Source organism: Tenrec ecaudatus, chromosome 11 (assembly GCF_050624435.1).
Source record: "Tenrec ecaudatus isolate mTenEca1 chromosome 11, mTenEca1.hap1, whole genome shotgun sequence".
NCBI classification, from domain to species: Eukaryota; Metazoa; Chordata; class Mammalia; order Afrosoricida; family Tenrecidae; genus Tenrec; species Tenrec ecaudatus.
This window is the reverse complement of record NC_134540.1, coordinates 58673678-58695142: the sequence shown is the minus strand read 5'-3', so window position 1 is coordinate 58695142 and position 21465 is coordinate 58673678. Positions and strand designations below refer to the sequence as shown.

Genomic DNA, 21465 nt, shown 5'->3' with positions numbered 1-21465 from the left:
TATCTTTATTGGTTTATAATATATTTATATTAAAATAACATCTTAATGTTTCATAATTTGCTGGGATGAATATAATGCTGTCACTTTTAGTGGACATTCCTGCACTGAATTATTACAGTGCATTAATTAACTGAATTAATACTTGGCAATGCCCTTTTTTTGTCTTCCCTACTTCCCTGCCTTCATTTATTCCTCTTCCTCTCACCTTTCTTACTTCATGCTCCATTTTTCTTCTTGACTTTTAATAACACTCCTTGTTATACAATCAATTAAACTGCCTTGAGAGTAGTAAATAAGCCAGAAAATAAATTAATCAAGTAAATGAATTTAACTTATAGACTAAATCATTGTTTTCTCTCTAGGACTGCTTTCTCCACTTTTCAATTGAACGTTTCTGTCATTCTATGGATATTTCATCTTGGTTGTGTTTTTCCATTTGCCACTGGGTACCGCTTGGGTCATACGTGCTCACAAACGCACCTTCTACTTTAAAGTGTATTCATGTATTAAGCATGGCACCTTTGGGTTACTGAGAAAATGTGAAGCCAATGAGTTTAAAAAAATGGATTCTCAGACAGCAAATTAATAATGCTCCTTAGACAGCAGCTATGTAACCAAGAAGATATACAACTGGGCAGACATTAAGGACTGCTTTGCTTCTCTGATTGCTACCATGACCTGTGAAGTGCTTGTGCATCTCCTTTCCCTTGGATTAATGTATTTTTCTGCCCCCCATCTCAAGTCAAGGGCAAATAAAGCTGAAGAAGCCTTTTTCAGTTTGTACATGTAGCATTTATAAAACATAAATACACTGGCATGGTACATAACTATGCATGTATGAATTTTACTTAATATCATCATAATGCCAGCATCAAACTGCAACATTGTTAGCTCTCTGTTTTAAAATCCAAACCATTTTCCTTGGTAAAAGGAAAACAACGTATCCACAAATCTTTTGTCTTAGATGATTTTGATCTCTAACAAAGTATACGCTATTGAGGGCTTTCAGACTTTCCTGAGGAGAAGCCACAGGTTTGAATTTCACTTTGAGAAACACACAGGAAAAAGGAAAATAGATATTAAAAGGGTCTTCTTTTTTTCTATTGCACTCTAAATGACAACGGCTTCTTCTTTACAATACAGCAATGCTTTTTCACGCCTAGCCACAGAGTAAATGGCGGCCAAAGCATGGATGCATTTTCTTGGCAAAATCATTGTATGTTTGTGTGTGCGGGGTCTCATTTTCTTGACTTTCAGAATTTCTAAGGACGTTGTTTATGGCTGTTTTGCAAAATAAGCATATTGATTTCTTTCTCCACTGGTCATCAGTGTGGGACTATGAAGATAAGATGGAGGCAGAAGTGGCAAAGACAAGCAGGCTACAGATGCAGGGATGGCACCAGGCAGCAATCAAGCTTGGGGACTCATGAGAGGCCAAGAGCAGGCCCCAAACTGCACCGTATACAGCAAACCCTTATGATGCATTTGACTGAGAATTACACATTGTAAAACATTCCTCTAAAAGAAGCCTTCTCCCATGCAAGGATTTATGAGCGTGGTTAGCACTCCAAGAAGGAAACAGGCTTCCGTGATGGTGTTCTCAATGCCAAACACCTTTGCAAATGCCAACAGCGCAAGTGAGCAAAAGCCAATGACGGTTTAGGCTACATCTAAATGAGGAAAAGACAATGGAGATGAAACTCAGGAGGCAGTGACCACTAACAATGGGTACTGAGAGGATGATGGAAAGCAACTCTGCTGGTAAAATGCCATCCGGAATGAAGCTGTGGAGTCTGAGATCCACAAAGATGCTTTGAGCATCCACGTAAATAATAAGATTTAGAAAGTAACAAATGGAAGCACACAAGGCGAACTGAACAAAAAGCACTCCGTTCCACAGTTGCTGTGTACAGATGGATATGGAAGCTGAATGGTATGGGAAACGATACCATCGAGGCTGAAGATCAGAAAGAAAGCAAGGGAGATGCAGTGTTTGGATAGCTCCCTGGCTGGGAGGCTGGTTGGTAATCACCCACTAGGCAGAGAGAGCGCAATGCAAGACAGACTGCTCTTGGTTGTTGAAGAATGCTGAAGCAGTACCATTTTGGAAATGCAAAGAGGTGACTGCGCTTTGGGAAGAGGCACAAAATAGCCAATTTCGTGTAGTCTGGATGGGGCTCCATGGAGTAGGTTTTCCAGATGGCACCTCCATGCTAACCAGGTCAGTTCTTTTCCCAGCTACAGCTATTGCAAGGCAAACGATATAGGAGATAAGGCCTTTGGGTTCAAGAATCATTTTTCCACATATTTTTTAACCTACTGATGAAACTGCTGAATTTTTGGAAATGGCTTCAGGAAGCAATTGAGCTCCAGCTCCACACTGATTTTTGAGAAGCATTCGCGATGTTGATAAGGGCATGTCGCTGGTAATGCCACCCTTAAAATGACGGCATCATTGGTGACTGGGAAAAGAACTAAAAGTGGCAGAGCCCAAGCTCTGAACTTCTACACGATTTACAATGCAGGGCACCCTGTGCTGACAAAGGGATCGAGGGGGGGAAAGAAGCCAATGTGAAGAAACTCAACACATACATTTGGGAATCTTGCCAAGAAATTTTGATTCTGCTAAATATTTGTTGGACTTTGCATGTCTATGTATTTAATGAAAATGGATTAGATAATTATATTGCAATGAGAAGAGCAACATTAGAGTGATTGAGCCACTGATGTAGAGTTCTTAGTGTTCGACAGCTAAGTTAGTTTTTGGCAACAGCACATCAACCTATTCAAAATTCAAACAATGTCTGGCTTTCAAGGGTTACCTAATACCTAGTATGCATTGGAACCTGAAAGAATGAACACCTATTGTCATCTCCTCTAACATGTGAACACCATCCACACATAGAGAAGCTGGCTCCAGAACAGAGATTGAAAATGACTAGGCGGGACAAAAGGAAGTACACTCGCAATGAGTAAATACACAAAAGCTCCAAATAATTACAATAGTCACGGCTTGGCAATGAGTTTCCAGGCTATGAAATGAGTTTTCTTGTGAAGAATGGAGATTTTACAAGACTAGCATAAACATGGAATAATTGGAAAATCAAATTGCTCTTTGTGAGCTATTGTAAAGTCTGGGATAATGGTGATAACATTAAAAACAACACCACCACCAAAAACACTTCCCTGCGGATCACTTTAGTTTAGTGCTTTCAGAAGTACTGTTGCCAAGAATGCTGCTTGGGAGGTGGAACAGAGGGGTCTTTACATTGAGGAGCCCCAGAGCCCGCTTACCCCTGACACAATGAGCTCTCCTCCAAGGTTCTGTACTTCTGCCTTCACCTTGCTGCAGATGTTGAGCTGATGGCAATACAAGGCAATGCGTTGAAGGTAAGCTAATAAATCCTGCTTACAAGCTGAATCAGGACACTATAAAACAATTTTTAAAGTGATTTCAATTAGTAAGTACTCCACAGTTGCTAACGTTTGCTATATAAAAACTGCAAAAAGAAAAGGTTTCAGTGTCATGTCTCTGATTTATGTCCACTTACCTTCTCAAGGAGCATTTTCATAGGGCTATAGTCAGGGGTCTCAGTGACTGCCTCTAGTTTAGGAAAATGCTGTACAGAGACCAGTAAAGACTTTGCAGAAAACCATACTGGGAATTCTGTAACTGGGCTGGGGTCTTTTCCCTAGTTGTCTTGTGCACTGTTAGGAAAATGCAATATCCTCCCCTTGTTTTCCTGGTGCCTCATTCGATGTTCACATGAAAAGTTCAGTTAATGCAAACAATAACAGCAATAGCATAATAACTCCCAAAACAGTAGATGCCAAAGTATAATTTTTCTATATGTTAAATCTCCTGCAGTCTCCTAAAATGGAGTTCCAGTCTGATAGGTTGAGGGAGGGGGGATCTATTGTTTTCCTTTTGTATTCAAAGAAATGTATCACTCAAATTAGTTTATATCAATTTTGTAGTCAAAATATTTTAAAATTACCAACAGAATAAACTCTCTTTAGAGATTGTGAGATAGTTTATGACTAGCATAAGAGAAATAGATTTGAGTAGAACGAATTGGAAGCCAATAAAATTCATTCTGTAAAGTAAGAGCATCAGCTTTCAGTGGATGCAGCAGGATCAGTAATGATCACTGCGGCTGTCGTTCCTGTGCTGGTTCTGTCTCGCGGTGATCCCGTGCATGTACGGTACGATCACAGATTGCTAAGTTCTCTATGAGTTCACAATGGTTGGTCCATGGCTGAGGCCACTGTGTATTTTTAGTCCCTTCCAGCCTTAGAAGATCAGCAGACTGTATTCTATTGCAGTTCCAGGGCTTTCATTGCTTATTTTTTTAAAAATATGTCACCATGCCAGTCTTCCAAGTCTGTCAGTCTGGAAGCACAGTTGAGATCTGTCTATCCAAAGTGACCCTGCTCATGTTTGAATTGTTAGCATTGCCCACCACACAATGACAAACTGTCACACCACATGGGTGGTACAACCATGGTTTCTGTCTGGGTGCTGTTGAAACGATTATGGTTCAAGGTGAACCCCGGTAGGGGGGAAGAACTGCCAAGGGGTTTTCTGGTCACTCATCTTTAGAAGAGCAGGTCTTTCTCCAGTGGACCACCTAGGTGCATTCAATTCACCAATTTGTTTTAGTTGGTATTCAAGTAAACATTGCACCAGCCATCTCAGTGCAGGTAGATTCTAATTGTGATTGAATGGGTAGCTGTCTGATAAGCACAGAGTTTGGCAGAATCCTTCCATAGATGTTTACATAACCCACTAAAACATTTCTGAAGCTACATTTCCAATGGATATCTGGCATTTTAAATGCATTTCATTTAATAGTTCTGACTTAAGTGGATGTTTTTTAAAAGAAATTTAACTTTTAGATACATTGATGAAACACAGTAAGGTATTAAGTACCTACAGTTAAAACTCAACAATCTCATGTAGAAAAAGAGTATGTGGCAAAAGACTCCAAGTTAAATTTCCATCAACTCTAGAAAGAGAATTCAAGAAAGAATTCATTGATCTTGGGAAGTCACTGTGTTTAACATAAGAAGAAGCAAAGGGGTATCTTTTATATATAACCATTTATTTGAATAAGAAGCAGAGGGTATCGTTTATATATAACAATTTAGTGTTATGATAGTCTTTCATTAACTGTATTTATCAAGAAAGAATCCCAGAGAGATTGATTTAAGCTCCCTACAAATACTTAATACTATAATATTTATCCTTCTCCAGAGATCCATATACTGAAAGGAATTAACTTTAAAATGGTATCTCCCTGAAGGGCTGACAAGGCTTTCAACCCAAATACCTGCAACAAATTAAACTGAAAATTCTTTCTATCTCAATGGAACAGTAATTAAAAATGCAACCATCCATAAAATGTTTATATTGCATACATATCTCAAATCTTCAAAAAAAAAATATTTCCAGGTAAAATAGAGGCAACCTATCAACTTCTTGGTAATGTTCATTCTATTGTGTTTTAACTAAAGCATGAAATGCATATGCAGAATGGCCTGCTGGACCCAGGAACATACTCGTTTGCTGCAGAGGTTAAGAAATAAATGTCCCATTGGGATAAAACTCTAACAAAGATGACAAGGTGCTTCACCGCTAATGAAGAAGAATGTCATAGAAAGAATTGTGTTTAGCTTTTATCTGGGCATTTACTTCAAAGTCATTGTTAAATGGCAATGAGCACTGGTGGCATTGTGATTCAGCACTTGGCTGCTAAGTGCAAGGCCAGCAGTGCGAACCTGGCAGTCACTGCACTGGAGAAAGATGTGGCCACGCTATCGCTGTAACATAACGATCACAGCCTGAGGACCGCTCGGGAGCAGTTCTGCTGCTGTGTCCTCTGGGTTGCTATGCATCAAAAGCAACACAATTTTGTTTGGATAGGGTAACTATAAATCAATGTTCTTAATATGGCAGCACGTTTATTAAAAAGCATGGGAAATGCTCTGCCGTCAATCTCTAAATACACATTCTGCTGCATATGAGCACATGTTTTCTACATCAGCATTGCTTTGGGTTATGGCTTCCAGTTGTGTAATACTTGAAGAATAAAATCCAAAATTGTAAACTTAAAAATGTTTAATGTTGAACTTGAAGAATCTAAAATTGCTGTCCATTATTATTCAGAGTACAATAAAGAAGTCATTTCAACCACACTCACTCCTCTCTGGGAAGGACAGAATTATTCCTACCAAAAGTCTTTCCAGAACCTCTTACCTAACCTCCTCATAACCTCGTGCCTCTTAATAGGTGAGGAAAAGAAGGCTGTCCTTTTCTTGCACTTAAGTCGGTTAACAGATTGTTCTTTCCTTCGCGTGAGCATTCTGGATACCTAGAGAACTGCACCTAACGTTCAATTTAGGCTTAAATTTCCAGGTTCCTGCTAGCTTATGTTTCTGTGAAAGTAGAAATAACATTAGTTTAATCTTCTTCATTCTTAAGTGATGTGGTTTCTCAAATTCTAGTACAATTTGATTTAATTAATAATGTCACCTTTTTAGTGCTTCAAAAAAATCCAAGGTAAATTAAATAATTTAAAAATATTATACATATCGATGGGATGGTTAACTGCAGGATGTTTTTCTATAATAATTGGAGAAAGATGTGGCTTTCTACTCTCATCGAGAGCTGCAGCCACTGACACTGACAGGGACAGCTTTCCCCATCCTGCAGGGTTGCAATGTGTCAGAATTGACTCAGTGGCAGTGAGTTTGAATTTTGGGCATATATACTAATTAAATTTTAAAAATAAATTTAAAATTATTTGTAAGGATGAACTGATAGGTCTTGTCTTAAATGTAATCCTAAAATTTAATCATGGGCTATTTTTTCTTTTTCTTTCAGCCTTTAGGAGATCGGAGAAATTGGTATTGACTGAAAGGATTTTTGAATCTAAGATGTTGAAAGCAGCAATTATTAAATAAAAGCAAATCTAATGTTAAGGAGTGAGGTAGGAAAATTATACTGAGCAATACAAAGATTCAACTGAATTTTGTTTTAGTTTAGTAAGCAAATTCATACTCACAATAGCATATGCAAATATTAGCTTATTAATATTTTATATTTCAAAAGCACCTTCTATATTCTATGACATTTTTCTTTGGAAATGCTTCCAATTCTAAACCAATATTGTTTAAACAGAGTAGCATTAGTTCTCTAGAAAGGTCTCTTGCCTAAAGTACTCGTACAAAGAAGGGGACATCACTGCAAAAACACATATTTAAAGCAGGATCTTGGAGTTTCAGATAAAGTTAAATAAAATAAACACCCAGAAATAAGTCCAAATGTTCAATGTGAGATTGAAGGTTAGTTTAATATTTGTGCCCTAGTTTGGTTTGAAAGCAAAATAAATAGTCTGAGAATTTTATTTATTTTCTGATTCCTTTGAGTTCAGCTGAAAATTAAGGTAAAATTGAGAGGTTCCTTCCTGATCATGGGGATGAATATTATTTGTGGAAAAATTATGATTAAATAATAAGAGGTTCCCTGCCTCTTTAAGAAGATTTTCCTGAATGAGGATGGCTGGAATATTCCTTAACTCTCTGGGGACTCTGTCTGCGAGAAAGAGTATATGGTCTTTTATCAGAAGGGATTGATGGCCCTGTGAATCCCCCCCTTCCACTAGCTCAGTCTCCCTCTCCAGCAGAGTTAGAGGCTGGTTTGTAAATGTTAATTGTACCCCGCAATTCATTCTCCACAAGCACTTTATAGGATGCATAAAATCCATTAGCAAACCCAAGTGCTAATTAATGATTCCACTTAGAATCTGTTCAGTCTCCTTCTGATATTACCTGATCAGCCACCGCACGCGCTAATTTGTCCATTCGAGAACCCGCTTCAGCGATTTTCTTGGCAGCATTAATGACATCAGATGTGTTTTTCAAAGGGCCTTTGCCTCTGAAATAACATATGCAAGAAAGTTAAAATCCCGCTTGATGGCAGGAAGCAGACAAACATGCCATTCCCCTTATCTAGGACAGTGGTGTTACATTTGATTTGGTTCTAGCTACATTAGTGCACATTTGTATGTCTTCTTGAGTCAGTTCTTTTTCCATCTCAATCATTCACCCCAAATACAAAATATTCTCTTGTATTTTATGTGCATGTTACACATTTTACCTTTTACATTAATTTCTATAGTTTCAAACTGTGGTTTATTAGAAAAAAATGATTACTTGAAGGACATAAAATTTAATCTGTACATATTCACCGTGACTCTAATGCTTTGTATACAATGTCTCTTTGGTTTTCTCAACCGCCATAGCAAGGTGGTGTAATTGTTAGAGAACAGGAAATGGACCAAAAACACATCAATGATCCACCCAAGCTTACACAAATCATAAGTTTAAAATTTTAGCCAAGTCTAGTCAAGGTACTATCAAATGTACTGTTTCCCATCTCCTCCATATAATGTCGTGTCTGTGTGTGTGTGTGTGAAGAGCTAGTGGCACAAATCTTAAGTGTTTGTCTGCTAACTAAATGGTTTGTCATTCAAACCAGTTGGCAGTTCTACGCCAGCAGTGAACTTCTCTGATAAGGACCGCAAACTATAAAACTCTCTTAGGTAGTTATGCTCTGTCATTAATTATTGATATGTGTTGGAACTTAGTATACTGCACATGATAACATATATGCTGTTCCTATAAAAAAGGAAATCAAACATGGCCTAGTCTTGCACCATCGACACAGTTGTTGTGAATGACTCCACAGTTGCAGCCACTGTGCTCAGTGTTCTGTGTAGTTGTCTCACTCGCCTTCTATTTTACTAAGAATCATGTCCTTTTCTGGGGGATGATCTCTCTTGATACAACGTCCAAAGTACATTAGACAAAGTCTTGCTGTTTTTGCATCTGAGTAGAATATAGCGGTACCTCTTCCAAGGCCAATTTTTTGGTTCTCTTGGCAGTCCATAATACTTTGCATCTTCTGCAGCATAGATATTCAAATGCATCAGTTCTTTGGAACTTCCTTATTTCTTGACAAAGTTTCACACGCAGGTGAGGTGACTGGATAGGCCCTGATGTGGTTTGGGTTCATCCTAGTCCTCAAAGTGGTACCCTTTCTCACCAACACTTGAAAGTGGTCTTCTGGAACAGATGTGTCAATTGCAATGCGTTGTTGATTTCTTGGCCGGAACTTCCGTAAGTCTTGACAGTAGATCCAAGCAAAATTAAACCTTCATTAACTTCAATCTTTTCTTCATTTTTCATGATGTTGTCTTGGTTTGGGTGTGAGAATATTCTTTTTCATTACATTGAATGGTAATCCAAACTGAAGCCAAAGTCTTTCATTTCCACCAGCAAGTATTTCAAGTCTCCCTGGTTTACAGCAAATATGGTGTGTCATCTACCTTCACGAGTTGTTAATAAGCCTTCCTCCAAACTTGATGTAATGGTCTTCTTCATTTAGTCCAGCTTCTCAGATTATGTGTTCAGCATACAGAGGCAGTATATATGACACAAAGATACCACCGTGACACACACCTTTCCTGATGGAACACCATGCAGTATTCCCTTTTTAATTCAAAAGAGCGCAGCAGGGTCCGGATACAGGAGTCACAAGAGCACGGGAGGTGTTGGGGAGTTCCTTTCACGGATGCAACAGTATCCATGTGATTCTCCCAATCATGCATTTGCTTAGCCAACAAAACAGAAGTAAACCGGTTTCTTTTTCCCGATATGCTCTGCTTTCAGCCACGATCCATCTGAGTCAGCAATGCTATTCCTTGTCCATATCCTCTTCTGGAACTGGCTTGAGCTTCTGGCAGCTCCCTGTCAATGTGCTACTGCAACTGGTCTGGAACTCTTGCCTCCGAGGAAAATTGAGCAATTATTTACCTGCATGTGAAACTACTGATATTGTTCAATAATTTCCACATTTGATCGAGCTACCTTTCTTTGTAATGGGCACACATGTGGGTTTGTTTGGCAGTCAGTGGGCCAGGTCAGTGTCTTCCAAATGTTTTCGCATACAAAGCGAGCTCCTCCAGGGCTTCATCAGCTGGTTGGAACATTTTAAATATATATATGGAAATGGAGAATTATTTGGACAGAATAATTCTGGGAAATCTATTAAGCTCTATTCTCTCAGCACCTTGTTGCTAGTACTGACTTTTAAGGAGCACACAAAATATGTGATGGTAATTATCTTTTATCTTCTACAGACCTTAATATTACAAGTCTTGGAATACTTACTATTACAATGCTTTTTAATCTTTGTTATACAGAAAACTAAGCTGCATCACAAATCTTTAAACAAAATATAAAATGTAATATAACTCATCTTTCCCTCTTAAGAGGTAAATAAGAAATAGTTGATTAAATATATTTATCTTAATTTGTGCACATTGCTACTTAGCCTGGCCTCTTTATGCGCATCTAAAATATATATGCATTTTTAAAGTTATAAGATTATGTTCAGGGGCTCAGGTGGAGAGTGGGTGTTTTGAGAATGATGATGGCAACATATGTACAAATGTGCTGGACACAAATGAGGTATGTACGGGTTGTAAAAAGAGTTGTATGAGCCCCTAATAAAATGATTTTAAAAAAGATTATTTTCTTATAGTTAGGATATGGAAAAAAACTAATTAGGAGGAATTATATTCTAGGTTGTAAAGACTAGGCTATGATCATTGTTGTTAGATTGCCTATTTTATAAACTGGAAGACAAAATGTCTTTTAATAAATACCATGCATTGATGTTGTTAATTACCCTCTTTCCTCCTTAATGACATTTTAAAACATTTGTACCTAAATATAAAATATATTGAGCTCATGTCATTGCTCAAACACAGATACAAGGAAATTCAGAAATTAAGCTATTTCTCTTTCTGGTGGCATTAACTCCATCTCAAATATATTACAGATCCCTTGGCTTTCAGATGGATTTTAGGTTTTAAAATGATTCTGAAAAAAAAAAGAAATAAAATGATTCTGTAAAAATCTGTCTCCTATTCCCTTACCTTCCTCTTCAAAATATCCATAAATAATGTTTTATTTCTTTAGGTTTCATTATGTTGTGAGAAAAGTTTGCAGGCAGAATCTGTCAATGTTTAATATTGCAATCAGTATTATGATTCTGGCCCTGTAGGACATAACAGAACCACCCAATATTTCTCTGAAGCTTTCAAAATTGACACAATTTGCTGCTATTGTTTCCCTCTGACACAATGCAAGTGTATTGCTATGAAATAAAAAATATCGTATTACACCACAGTATAAAAATGTGAAGCTAGTAGCTCTTGACATATCTTCCATTTAGAGGAAACATTTCTGAAGGTAGCATTCCCATCTCCCTAACCCTTCCCTGACGAGCTCTCTGCTCTTCCATTTAAGTCAGGAGGAAAAAGCAGCGCTGGTGTCCCTTGAGGGATTCATATTGTGTCCCTTCCAAACCTTTGAGTTTCAGAATCACAAACAAAACTAAATGGGAAAGATCAGGGATGAAAAGTGGGCAGTGTAAGGTTGCCCAGCACAATCCTTGTAACGTTCAAGAATTTGCGGGTGCATTGTCAGGTTTGGGGAGAAAGTTGTGCTGCACAATTTTTTTTGTCGCTCTTTCCTTACCATTGCAGTTTTCAACTTTATGAAAATATATTCATAAGCCTTGTGATTTTCTTGTTTACTTCTAGAAAATCTACCCAAATCATCCTTTGGGAATTTGCCCATAACCACCTGAACTGACCTCTCTTCCCTGAGTGCATTGGCCCAGCAGATCTCTGGAGAAGTCACTGTTCTGATGGGACTTTTTGTTGAAGGTTCCCTAATGCAACATAGTAATGCATAGTGTATTACTGAGAGAGCTTGTCTGCAGCCATCTGCCGATCAGAGACATGTCTAAACAGGCTTTGTTTAGCATATACCAGCGCATGTATTAAATAGAACCCTAACTGCAAGATTTTTTGACATATCATCATTTGGTGGTTATTCTCTTTTTCTTTGTAATCCTCACTTTTAAACAGGTAAGCCTTACAATCCCTATTTCTATATCTCAGCAATTTCCAGGATGTAGAAAACAACTTTTATTATTAGTTTTACGTGACGTTTCAACTGTGACTGTTTTTTTTAATAAAATGTGCTAAATGAATCAATCTAAGAACCAGCTGCTGTTGAGTTGATTACAACTCATCACAAGCCATGAATGTCAGAGTACATGTGTTCCACGGTGTGGTCTTCTTTAGCTTGTTTTTTATTGGCATACAATGCACCTTCTATACAGTTGAATAGTCCAATCATATGAAGAGGTGTGCAGTCGTCACCACACTGTTTTGGAGCATTTTCTTCATTCTCATACCCACTACTGTTACTCGCCTTCCATTACCCTCCTGCCTCCCCTGCTACGATCCCAGGTAATAATTCATCCAGTTACTGACTCTCTAGATTTTCTTATCCTGGATTTCATACAATGAAAAACATACCAAACAAAATCAAGAGACCGAAAAGGAAAACAGGAAAGCTCAATTAAAAAGAATGCATAAAATAAAAACAGGAACAAATTTTAGGTGGCTCACAAAGGAGATCGGAGGATAAGGAGTTACATTTTACCCTAATTTTATCTGATAAAAAAAAGCTATTCCATCTCTGGATTATGGTCATAGGCTTGACTTCCTGGGTACTCTGTAATTTGGGGCTTCTGCTGTCATCCATAGCCTTCTGCAAACTGGGTGTTCAGAATTTAAACTCTGATAACAATCCTTCCTCTGGATTTAGATTTTCTTGTTGATGATCCTTGGATCATACAGACTAGTGTGTTTCTTCCTAGACGGCTTATTTGATGCCTCATTTAGATGGTTGCTTGTTTTCAGACCAGTCTTTTTAGACTACAGGTGCTATTTTTTTTTTATAGCCAGGCACCATCTGATTTCTTCACCACATTTTACTATATAGCATGCTTCACAGGCCGCACTACAAGGATCTGATTTTAAAACCTCGTCAAGTGAACTAGACCTTACCTTAAACTCACCTGTAGTAGATTTAAGAAACTGGAAGACTCCCTTGGTCTTAGAGCAGAAAAGCCTCAGTGTGAGAAGAAGCAGATACCTGCTATCCCAAGGCTATGAGATGGGTGGTTGCTGGACTTTGGTTTGGATCTCTTCCCTTGAGGGTGTCCTATGTATGGGGGCCCAGGACTGCCATATATTACTGTCTCCATGCTCTCTTCGATTTTTAATTACATGTGCTAGTCTAGCAGGCATGGATCTGCATCCGGGACTGTGTTATTGAAAATTTTGCCCTATCCCTGGCCCTCACTGTTTGTATAAATAGCGTCTGGTTACTGAAGCATTTAATCTGTACAAATCAACAATTCACAGTTTGTAGTCTAAATATTGGACCTACACATGTATAATTTCCTTTTCTCGATAATGTTCTAAATGCTATACCACTAGTTAAACTACTGATCCTATCAACAGACTTACCTTGTGCCCCATGGGGATGATTTATAATATTCCCCAATAAAAATGATAATGCAGTCTCAGAAAGAACCAGAGACATATATAAACAATCTATATGTATTTGGACTTTCGGTTCATACTTAATCCTAGCCATAATCTAACAACAATTAGTTCTTATTACATGATCTATTCAAACTCATCCTGAGGGAGAGATAGCTGAAGCTATAGCAAAGTGTGGTGAAGAAATTCAGAGGATATTTTATGGATGATTTTTAAAAAATAAATTAACCTAACCTATCTTCAAAGGAACTTCAGAGTTTAATCAAACCTATAATCTGGTGCTTGTTAACTATTTCCACCACTCAGGAATTTCAAGTTAGCAAAGGTTATTTATAAAGACTGAGTTTGCTTGCAAGCATTTCTTCTGTGAATTCACTGGAAATCATGTGTCATGAACTGTTGAGGAAAAAAGAGTTGCTACAATTTTGAAGTTCAAAGTGCTGGCTTGATTCACATTAAAAATTCAAATTCTCATATCTAGCTGGTAATCTTTGTGTATATTCTTGAACTGGAGAGCAATGTAAAAGTTATGAGATCATCAAATACCATTGTCCCAACTTCTAGTTTAAGAAACTAAAATCCAAAGGGGAAAACTAACTGGCGTGCTTAAGATGCAATCGATGCAAAATCAGGAAGGTTCCCGCCTCCTCCTGAATCATAATTTAGTGTTTGTATTGCCTGAATGTTTCTTTTTTATGAGAACAGCTGAAGTGCTATGTCTAGGAAAAAATGAATATCCTTAACTGCGTGCCACAACCTCAAAGAAATCATAAAAACAACAACCATCAGTAAGTAAGAAATAGGAACAAAGTAAGACAATTTTAAGAAGAGACTAATACTTTAAAAGTAAAAACAATCTCCAAATTAGTTCTTTCATTTACCCTCCACACAAACAAGCAAAAAGCATATAGAATGATACACTTAGATGTCAACCTACCTAATTAAGAAAACATGCAAACTATAAATAGTAAGAAGGCAAAAAGTATACTGGAAGTACCCTTAAAAAAGAGAAAATTCACAATTATATATGACTTCTTTCTTCAGTGAAATCGTTTTTGTGATTAACATATTTTATCAAAGCTAACCAGAAAAGGGCGTTCTAAAAATACCCTTATGCCTCTAAACAAATAGTTCATCATACATTTTATTAGTGTCTTTCTAAATATTTTTACTACTTGAATCAGATAATTATGAGTTTCATTGTTTCTGATCACGTAAATTTACTTACTAGACTAAAATTCAGAAATTATTTGGCCTGCTTTTCTTTTTTTCTGGCATTCTCAAAAAGCTTAAATAATGCTCTTATTTAAAAGGGACCCGAGAGGTGTTACATGCTGGACTGCAACCAAAAGATCAAAGCCACCAAGCGCTCCGTGGAAGGAATATGAGGCTTTCCACTCCCCCCAAGGATTCCAGGCTTGGCCAGCGGCATGTCTGCTCTGCAGGGCCGCTCCGAGGCTGAATTGACTCTATGGTAGCAAGTTTCTTCTTTTAAAGTTTTAGAATTTCCCTGAGAAACCATCCGGGTCTATTGATATTTATTTGGGAGGGGGGCGGGCTCTCTATTTCTTCCGTGGAAATCAATCGGTTATGTTTTTTGTTTTCTTTTTCGATCTCTTTCTACACTATCCAACATGGCAGGCATTACCATGCATGGCTACTACAGACCACATAAACCATGGCTAGTGTATCTGAGGAACTGAGCCTTTTATTTTGTTTTTATTGAAACATGATATGCCCTCCGGATGTTTCAAAGAAATGCATACTGGTGCCCAGAGCATACTTGACCGAGACCTCCTTCAGTGCTCACAGATTACACAGAACAATATCAATCACGGGAAATTGACATTGGGATAATTTATTTAAATCTTTTTTGGTTTTAAAGAAATTGTCCGATTATTTTCAAAATTTATTTAACACTATTTAAAATAGGCCCACGTGGCCAGTGGTGGCTTTGAAACGGCTTCTGGATCTGGATAATGTACAGCACCCCCTGAAGCAAGCTACAGATGGTCAACAGCACAAATGACCCAGCCCACAAAAGCGTCAGAAGTGTAGCAAGCTGAATCTTTTCCTAGTAGAAGACAATATTGACAAAGGGTGGGGCCCCATTAGTTACCATCCCCTTCATGTTTATCTTAGCCCCAGATTGTCTATTGGGGGGTCTTTCAAAAATCATGTCAGGAATTTTGTGACTTTTAAGCAAAGAGCAATCATGGCATCCCATCTGACACACACTTTTCCTTTTCTTATTTTTCAGCTTTCTTGGAGAGAACAGTAAGTATCCTTATAAAGATTCCTTTAAGCTCTCCTTCCAGTCACACTGGTCATAGATGTTTCTTACACAAGGAAGGTAATTTTTACCAGGATGTGGTTACTCACTGCCTGTTATTTCCATTAAATTCTGATTTATTTGGTGAGGACGCAATACATATTAACATCAAAACCAATACTTTCAGTTAAGCCTGAAACAGCCAAAGTTACAGAGGTTTCTTTTCTTTTTTCATTAAAACCTTTTTTTGATCATTTTATTGGTGACTCTTATCACAATCCATACATACATCAATTGTATAAAGCACATTTGTTACCATCATCATTCTCAAAACATTTTCTCTCCATATAAGTCCTTGGCATCAGCTCCTCATTTTTCCCTCTCCCTTCCCCCTCCCTCATGAAACTTTGATAATTTATAAATTATTATTTTGTCATATCTTACACTGTCCAACGTCTCCCTTAACCGACTTTTCTGTTGCCTGTCCCTCGGGGAGGAGGTTATATATCAGTCTCTGTAATTGGTTCCCCCTTTCTACCCCACCCTCCCACCACCTGCACTTACCCATGCCTTTAATACACTCGGAGTCCAAGTCCATTTGAATCTCCAATACTATGACATAGGATTTAGGAAAGGCCTGCGTTTGCATAAATGTACTAAAGCATTGCTGTTGTTATTGCTGCTAATTATTCTGAGTTAGCTCTGACCCTCGTGGTGACCCAATGGATCGCAAAACGAAAGGGTCTTAGTCTCCTGCCATATTCTGATCACTGGTATGCTTAGATCCCCTGTGGCTATTATGAACTATGAGCACCTTCCGACGTAGAGGTTTTACCTCCTCCTCTGGAACTGAACAACCCTTTCTTGAAAATTATAGGATTGAGGGGGTATAATTTTAAAACGTAGATTGCAGACTTTCTTCCTACTGTGTTGTCTGGAAATTCCAGTAAAACTTGTCCAATGTGGTTGACCAGGCTGGCTTTTTAAATATTGGAGGCCGAGCTTTCAGGATCAGGGCAATACCCAAGTCACCCCTGTTTTATAAAGTGACATGCAAGCGGTACGGAACCGTATAAAATTCCCAGGAGCAAGGCTTCATAGGACATGCCTGGCAAACTAACTGCAGGTAGACAGTATTTGAGGAAAGTTGAACAAATCTGAAAAGAGAGACCAGCAAGTTGAGACTGGTTAACCAGGAGTTGGACTACACACATAGATACCATTTTTACTACGGCCCAGAATGTGTACCTATAAAAATGAAGAATATGGAGGCAAATCGTTGAGGTGAATAAAGGTGGACTTGAACAACCAACGGAAAGATTTTCATTTAATTGTGGATAAAGAGGAGCTAGAGAAAGATCCCACAACGAGGGAGCTGGATGGTTGCCCTCTAGAAGCTGGCGAGGCACCGCCTGACAAGCTGCAGAATTGGACTTGCATGACTGGGCTGGATATACTTGGGCTGTGAAACAGAGTGTTCAAGAGAAAACCAGCGGTGAAGTTTGGGAAGTGGGGGCTGATGACATGATTTTTAAGTCCAGAGTACGGTATTTTATAGTTATTGTCCAACGATTTTATTTTTTACCTTCAAGATCAGAATTTTAGATTTATCTTAGACTATAGCTCTGTTCCTGTTCCTTGCCAAAAAATTAATCTTGGCTTTTATTCCCGAAGCGGCTGTCTGAAAACCTTTGCTTATTGAGGCACAAGACTGGCACCTACTCTTTGTTTCCCAAACCTGTCATGAGAAGAACGAACGCTCCTGTGCAGAACAGTGCTCTCTCACTGACTGTGAAGTCAGCATGAAGAACCAAGTAGAGAAAAGTCATGAAGCATAATCAGCTTTATCCTCCATGAAGGAGTTATTACACAAATAATGAAGCAGAACCTTTCCGCTTTTAATAATAATGGAGTGGATATCATTTAGATTACTGAATCAAATTAATGAAATTGCTAGTGATAAGAATAAAACAACAAGATATAAATGCAAGGATATTTTTGCATCCAAATGTCCATTCAATGTACGATTTGGGAAGAATCGTCAAACTTGAATTCTCAACCAGCAATAGTCTTTACATTAAAGGAAACATTCCTGAGGAGTAGAATTAAATTCATTCATCCTTGAGGTAGAAAATTCAAGGGTAATAATGTATATGATCAAGTGAAGTGAGCTAAGGCCAGAAAGTCACAGGCTAGCTGCCTCTCTAGAATTGCACAGGCTCTGCAGTTGAAGGCAATCACACAGCTGAGTCTCCCTTAATTCCATTTCCCAGGCATACCCCCTTTGGGTTCTTTGATTATTAATTATGGTAATCCTGCCTTTGCCCCCACAAAGGGGCAAAATCTACTCATCATAGAGTGGGGGGAAATGATAACCAGTAGCATCCCAGACATTTCATTATTCAGAACAAAGTAAGATGATTATGCATATGATACTCCTAGGAAATTGAAGTGGCCTTCCTTTCACTGTTAAAACTACACTTTGACTAATAGAAAGTCTGTCTGTGTTTACATCATCTAACAAGATCACATTAATATGGCTCTCTTCTTTGACACAGTTGTATATAATCCACCACAGTATAAAATGTCCTCTTGACCTGAACTGGCAATAGGACTAGATCCATTTTTCACTCTAAATTAATGATGTTGTTTGTTCAAGTAACATTATTAATGGATTGGATAATATTCATCAGATAAAGCACTAATATAATGTTGAAAGAAGCAAATTAAGGCCTTGAAACACAGTGACTGAGGCTGCTATGATAGTCTGATATGTAGGAAATTAAACATTAAATAATGGCTCAGACTGCTTTTAACTACTGTGTGTGTGAGAGAGAGAGAGAGAGAGAGAGAGAGAGAGAGAGAGAGAGAGATCTGTAATGAGTAGCACAATTTGAACTTCTAATGAGTTCGGTGACATTTGAAAGTCCTAAAGGTCATTAGTATCCTCATAAAACGAAAGTCATTCCACTGAAGTAAAAGACGATTTAAAAATATTTGGAGAAAGGGCCAAACAATCTTTAGTACAGACTGTCTAGGTAAAGGGTAAAGAAGATGAGGGAGAAATGTTGCATATTTTATTTTAATCTATAATTAATTCCAGCCTTTGCTTATGAGATGTATACAGCAACCATATCATAGAAACTGCCACATATAAGGTGATAACTTGGCATTGTCAGAGTTTTAATAGCAAAACCAATCTTGTCTGGAATCATTAAAGCATCCTTGTGTAAGTGAACGCGTTTGTGAAAGATGGTGTGCGCATCTGCTTTCTAGTAAAATGAAGTGTCTATGATCAAATAACTACATTTACCCTTGCACTGCCTCTGTGGACCTTAGAAGTCTCTTGTTAGGTTCTTAAGACAACTATTGTTCTGTTTTTCACATAAGGAGACAATTAAAGACTTGCCCCAAATCACCCACTGTTCTTACCCCCATCTACAGATAACTTTTCATTGAACTTTGCTCTCCCTTAGTTTACCTTTCTGTGCCAAAAATGGCAGAGAGTGTCACCTCCGCTAACAAGAGCAAGTGCAATAATAGCAACAGTTATGCCCCGGTGAAGACAAGATCCTGACAACACATTGATTAGTCTCTTGATTTCTCAAATGTACTCTTCAGAACAAGAAGGAATGATGCTTTCACACGTTCTCATTTCCCTGCCCCAAATCTCAGTTTATTGACCCTTGTTTTTCATATATCAATGGAAAATGTAAGCCAAAATTAGTGTTAGATTATTTGTTAGCAATAAAAACTATTAAATGCATGCATGTAAACACATACGTATCAATAGATATCCTTCTGAAGGGCTCTTAACAAATCGTTCATCCTATCTTCAAAATAATAAACTTACTGCACAAAAGCATAACCAACATCCAATCATTCTGTTCCTGGGCTTTCATTTTATAACTGATTTAACATCTGTAATTAAAATAATGATCACCACAGTGATCATGAACATGCCAATGATCATGAACATGCCAATGATCATGAACATGCCAATGATCATGAACATGGCCCAAGAGGGGATGCTGCTTCGTGCTGTGGGACAGAAGGTTGCCACGAGTCAGAGCTGACTCAACAGCAACTAAGTACAACGGCAACAACAATTACCAAAACAGACCTGTTCTTCGGATCAAAAACACATACCTAGCTCCAGATCCATTTGAACTTAGATGTGGACATTTTATAAGACTATCACCAGGTTTTTGAACCAGAAGTGTAATTTTTTTTCCCAGCACACTTTAACATACGAATACATTCTAATACATGTGTGGGTTTAAAGAACAAAGCTTTAATTCCGTCTTCCTGGAGCCCACCTTGTGAAGTCTGTCATCTCCATCATGATCATACACATCTGCTTGGCCAATACAATGATGTCATTGCCGCTGTCGTCCCATTTGGCCACCTCAGCATCCAGCTTGCTTTTCTCTTGGTGGAAGATCTCTACCTGCTCGGCGATTTTTGCCTTCTCCTCCTGCGGCAGCTGTGCCATGATGGCCTGCACGGGTCACAGACAAAGCAGGGTCAATAGGGGCAAAGCCACACCAGATGGCCGGCTGACCCCACCCTGTGAATGGCAAAGCTAAGCACAGACAAGGATTAGGACTGCTCGCCATTGTGGGAAACACATCTTCTCCATCCCAGGGATTTCCAAAAGGCTGGTGAGGTTCCCAACTTTCTCTGTCCTGATCCCCCCACCCCCACCCCATGTATGAAAACTACTGGGAGATCCAAGACACACACACTGACAGTACAGAACTTCTCTGTCGCTTCGGTGACATAGGTCCGTTCAAAAGAATCTATTCTTGACATTTTTTTACATTTGATCTCTGCAAACTTTTGCCAGATGAAAGAATGCACCTCTTTCAACACTAAAATCTGTCCAGAGAAGAGGAAAAAAGAACTGTCCCTGGGAAGGAGAAGAATCTTAAACATTATCTGAGCATCCAGGTGCAGTGGGGTGGGAAGACGTTCTATGAGGAGTAATGAGGAGCCCACAGCTATGCCGAACAAAAATCCCACAGCCAAGGTGTTCAGAAGGAGAGGCATTATCTGTTCTCAGCCCTCCTCCACGTCTCCATAAACATGCCACGTTACTGTGATTTGCTCTACAGCCTCTGAGGATGGACACACAGAGCTTATGATGCCAAAGAGGCGCCTTAGAAAGCAAAAGTTGATTTTTAAGACTTTTCAGAGAAGGGGATGGAGGGAAAAGGAGAAGTATTTGTTAAAGGCCATCTGAGTATCTGATTCTGAGGGAAATATTTGAAATCACTTCACTGCTTCTTCACAGACTGGACAGCCTGCCTCACGTGCTACACTACCTTCTCACTTGGTCGGGAGCCTGTGTATTCTCCAGGGGGGAAAGTCAGACAACACCATTTGGGGGTTGATGGTTTGTCTCACAAATAAGTAAAATACTATAAGAAAAAAAGACTTCCTAAATTATAAAATTCCTTCTGATATGTTTTGGGGGCAGGGGTAGGAAAATGCCTGTTCACTCCAGGTTGCTGGACTGAGTGAGCTCATTCACAGACATGGTTACGACTTCCAGGTCACGTGGATCAGATTCTGACTTTAAAAAAAATGTTCAGATGAGACTAAAGAATAGCCTGGTATCATGGTGGATATAAAGTGAAATAATGAAAGCAAAATTTTTGTCCAAACTAAATAAAGTAAGCGTGTGTAGGATTA

The 21465-nt window shown here is 38.5% G+C and overlaps 1 protein-coding gene across 4 annotated transcripts in view; it reads right to left on the bottom strand.

The window, feature by feature from the left end:
* CTNNA2 (catenin alpha 2) overlaps positions 1 to 21465 on the bottom strand; it is a 1186106-nt gene that overhangs the window by 38829 nt on the left and 1125812 nt on the right. For 3 of the 4 annotated variants that reach the window (XM_075562525.1, XM_075562526.1, XM_075562527.1), the window contains 3 exons: positions 20088 to 20269; positions 7834 to 7939; positions 3295 to 3429 (listed from right to left, as the gene is read on the bottom strand). In XM_075562525.1, coding sequence (XP_075418640.1) covers positions 3295 to 3429; positions 7834 to 7939; positions 20088 to 20269 — 423 coding nt within the window. The remainder of the gene's footprint in view (positions 1 to 3294; positions 3430 to 7833; positions 7940 to 20087; positions 20270 to 21465) is intronic. The other variant, XM_075562528.1, reaches the window with a different exon arrangement.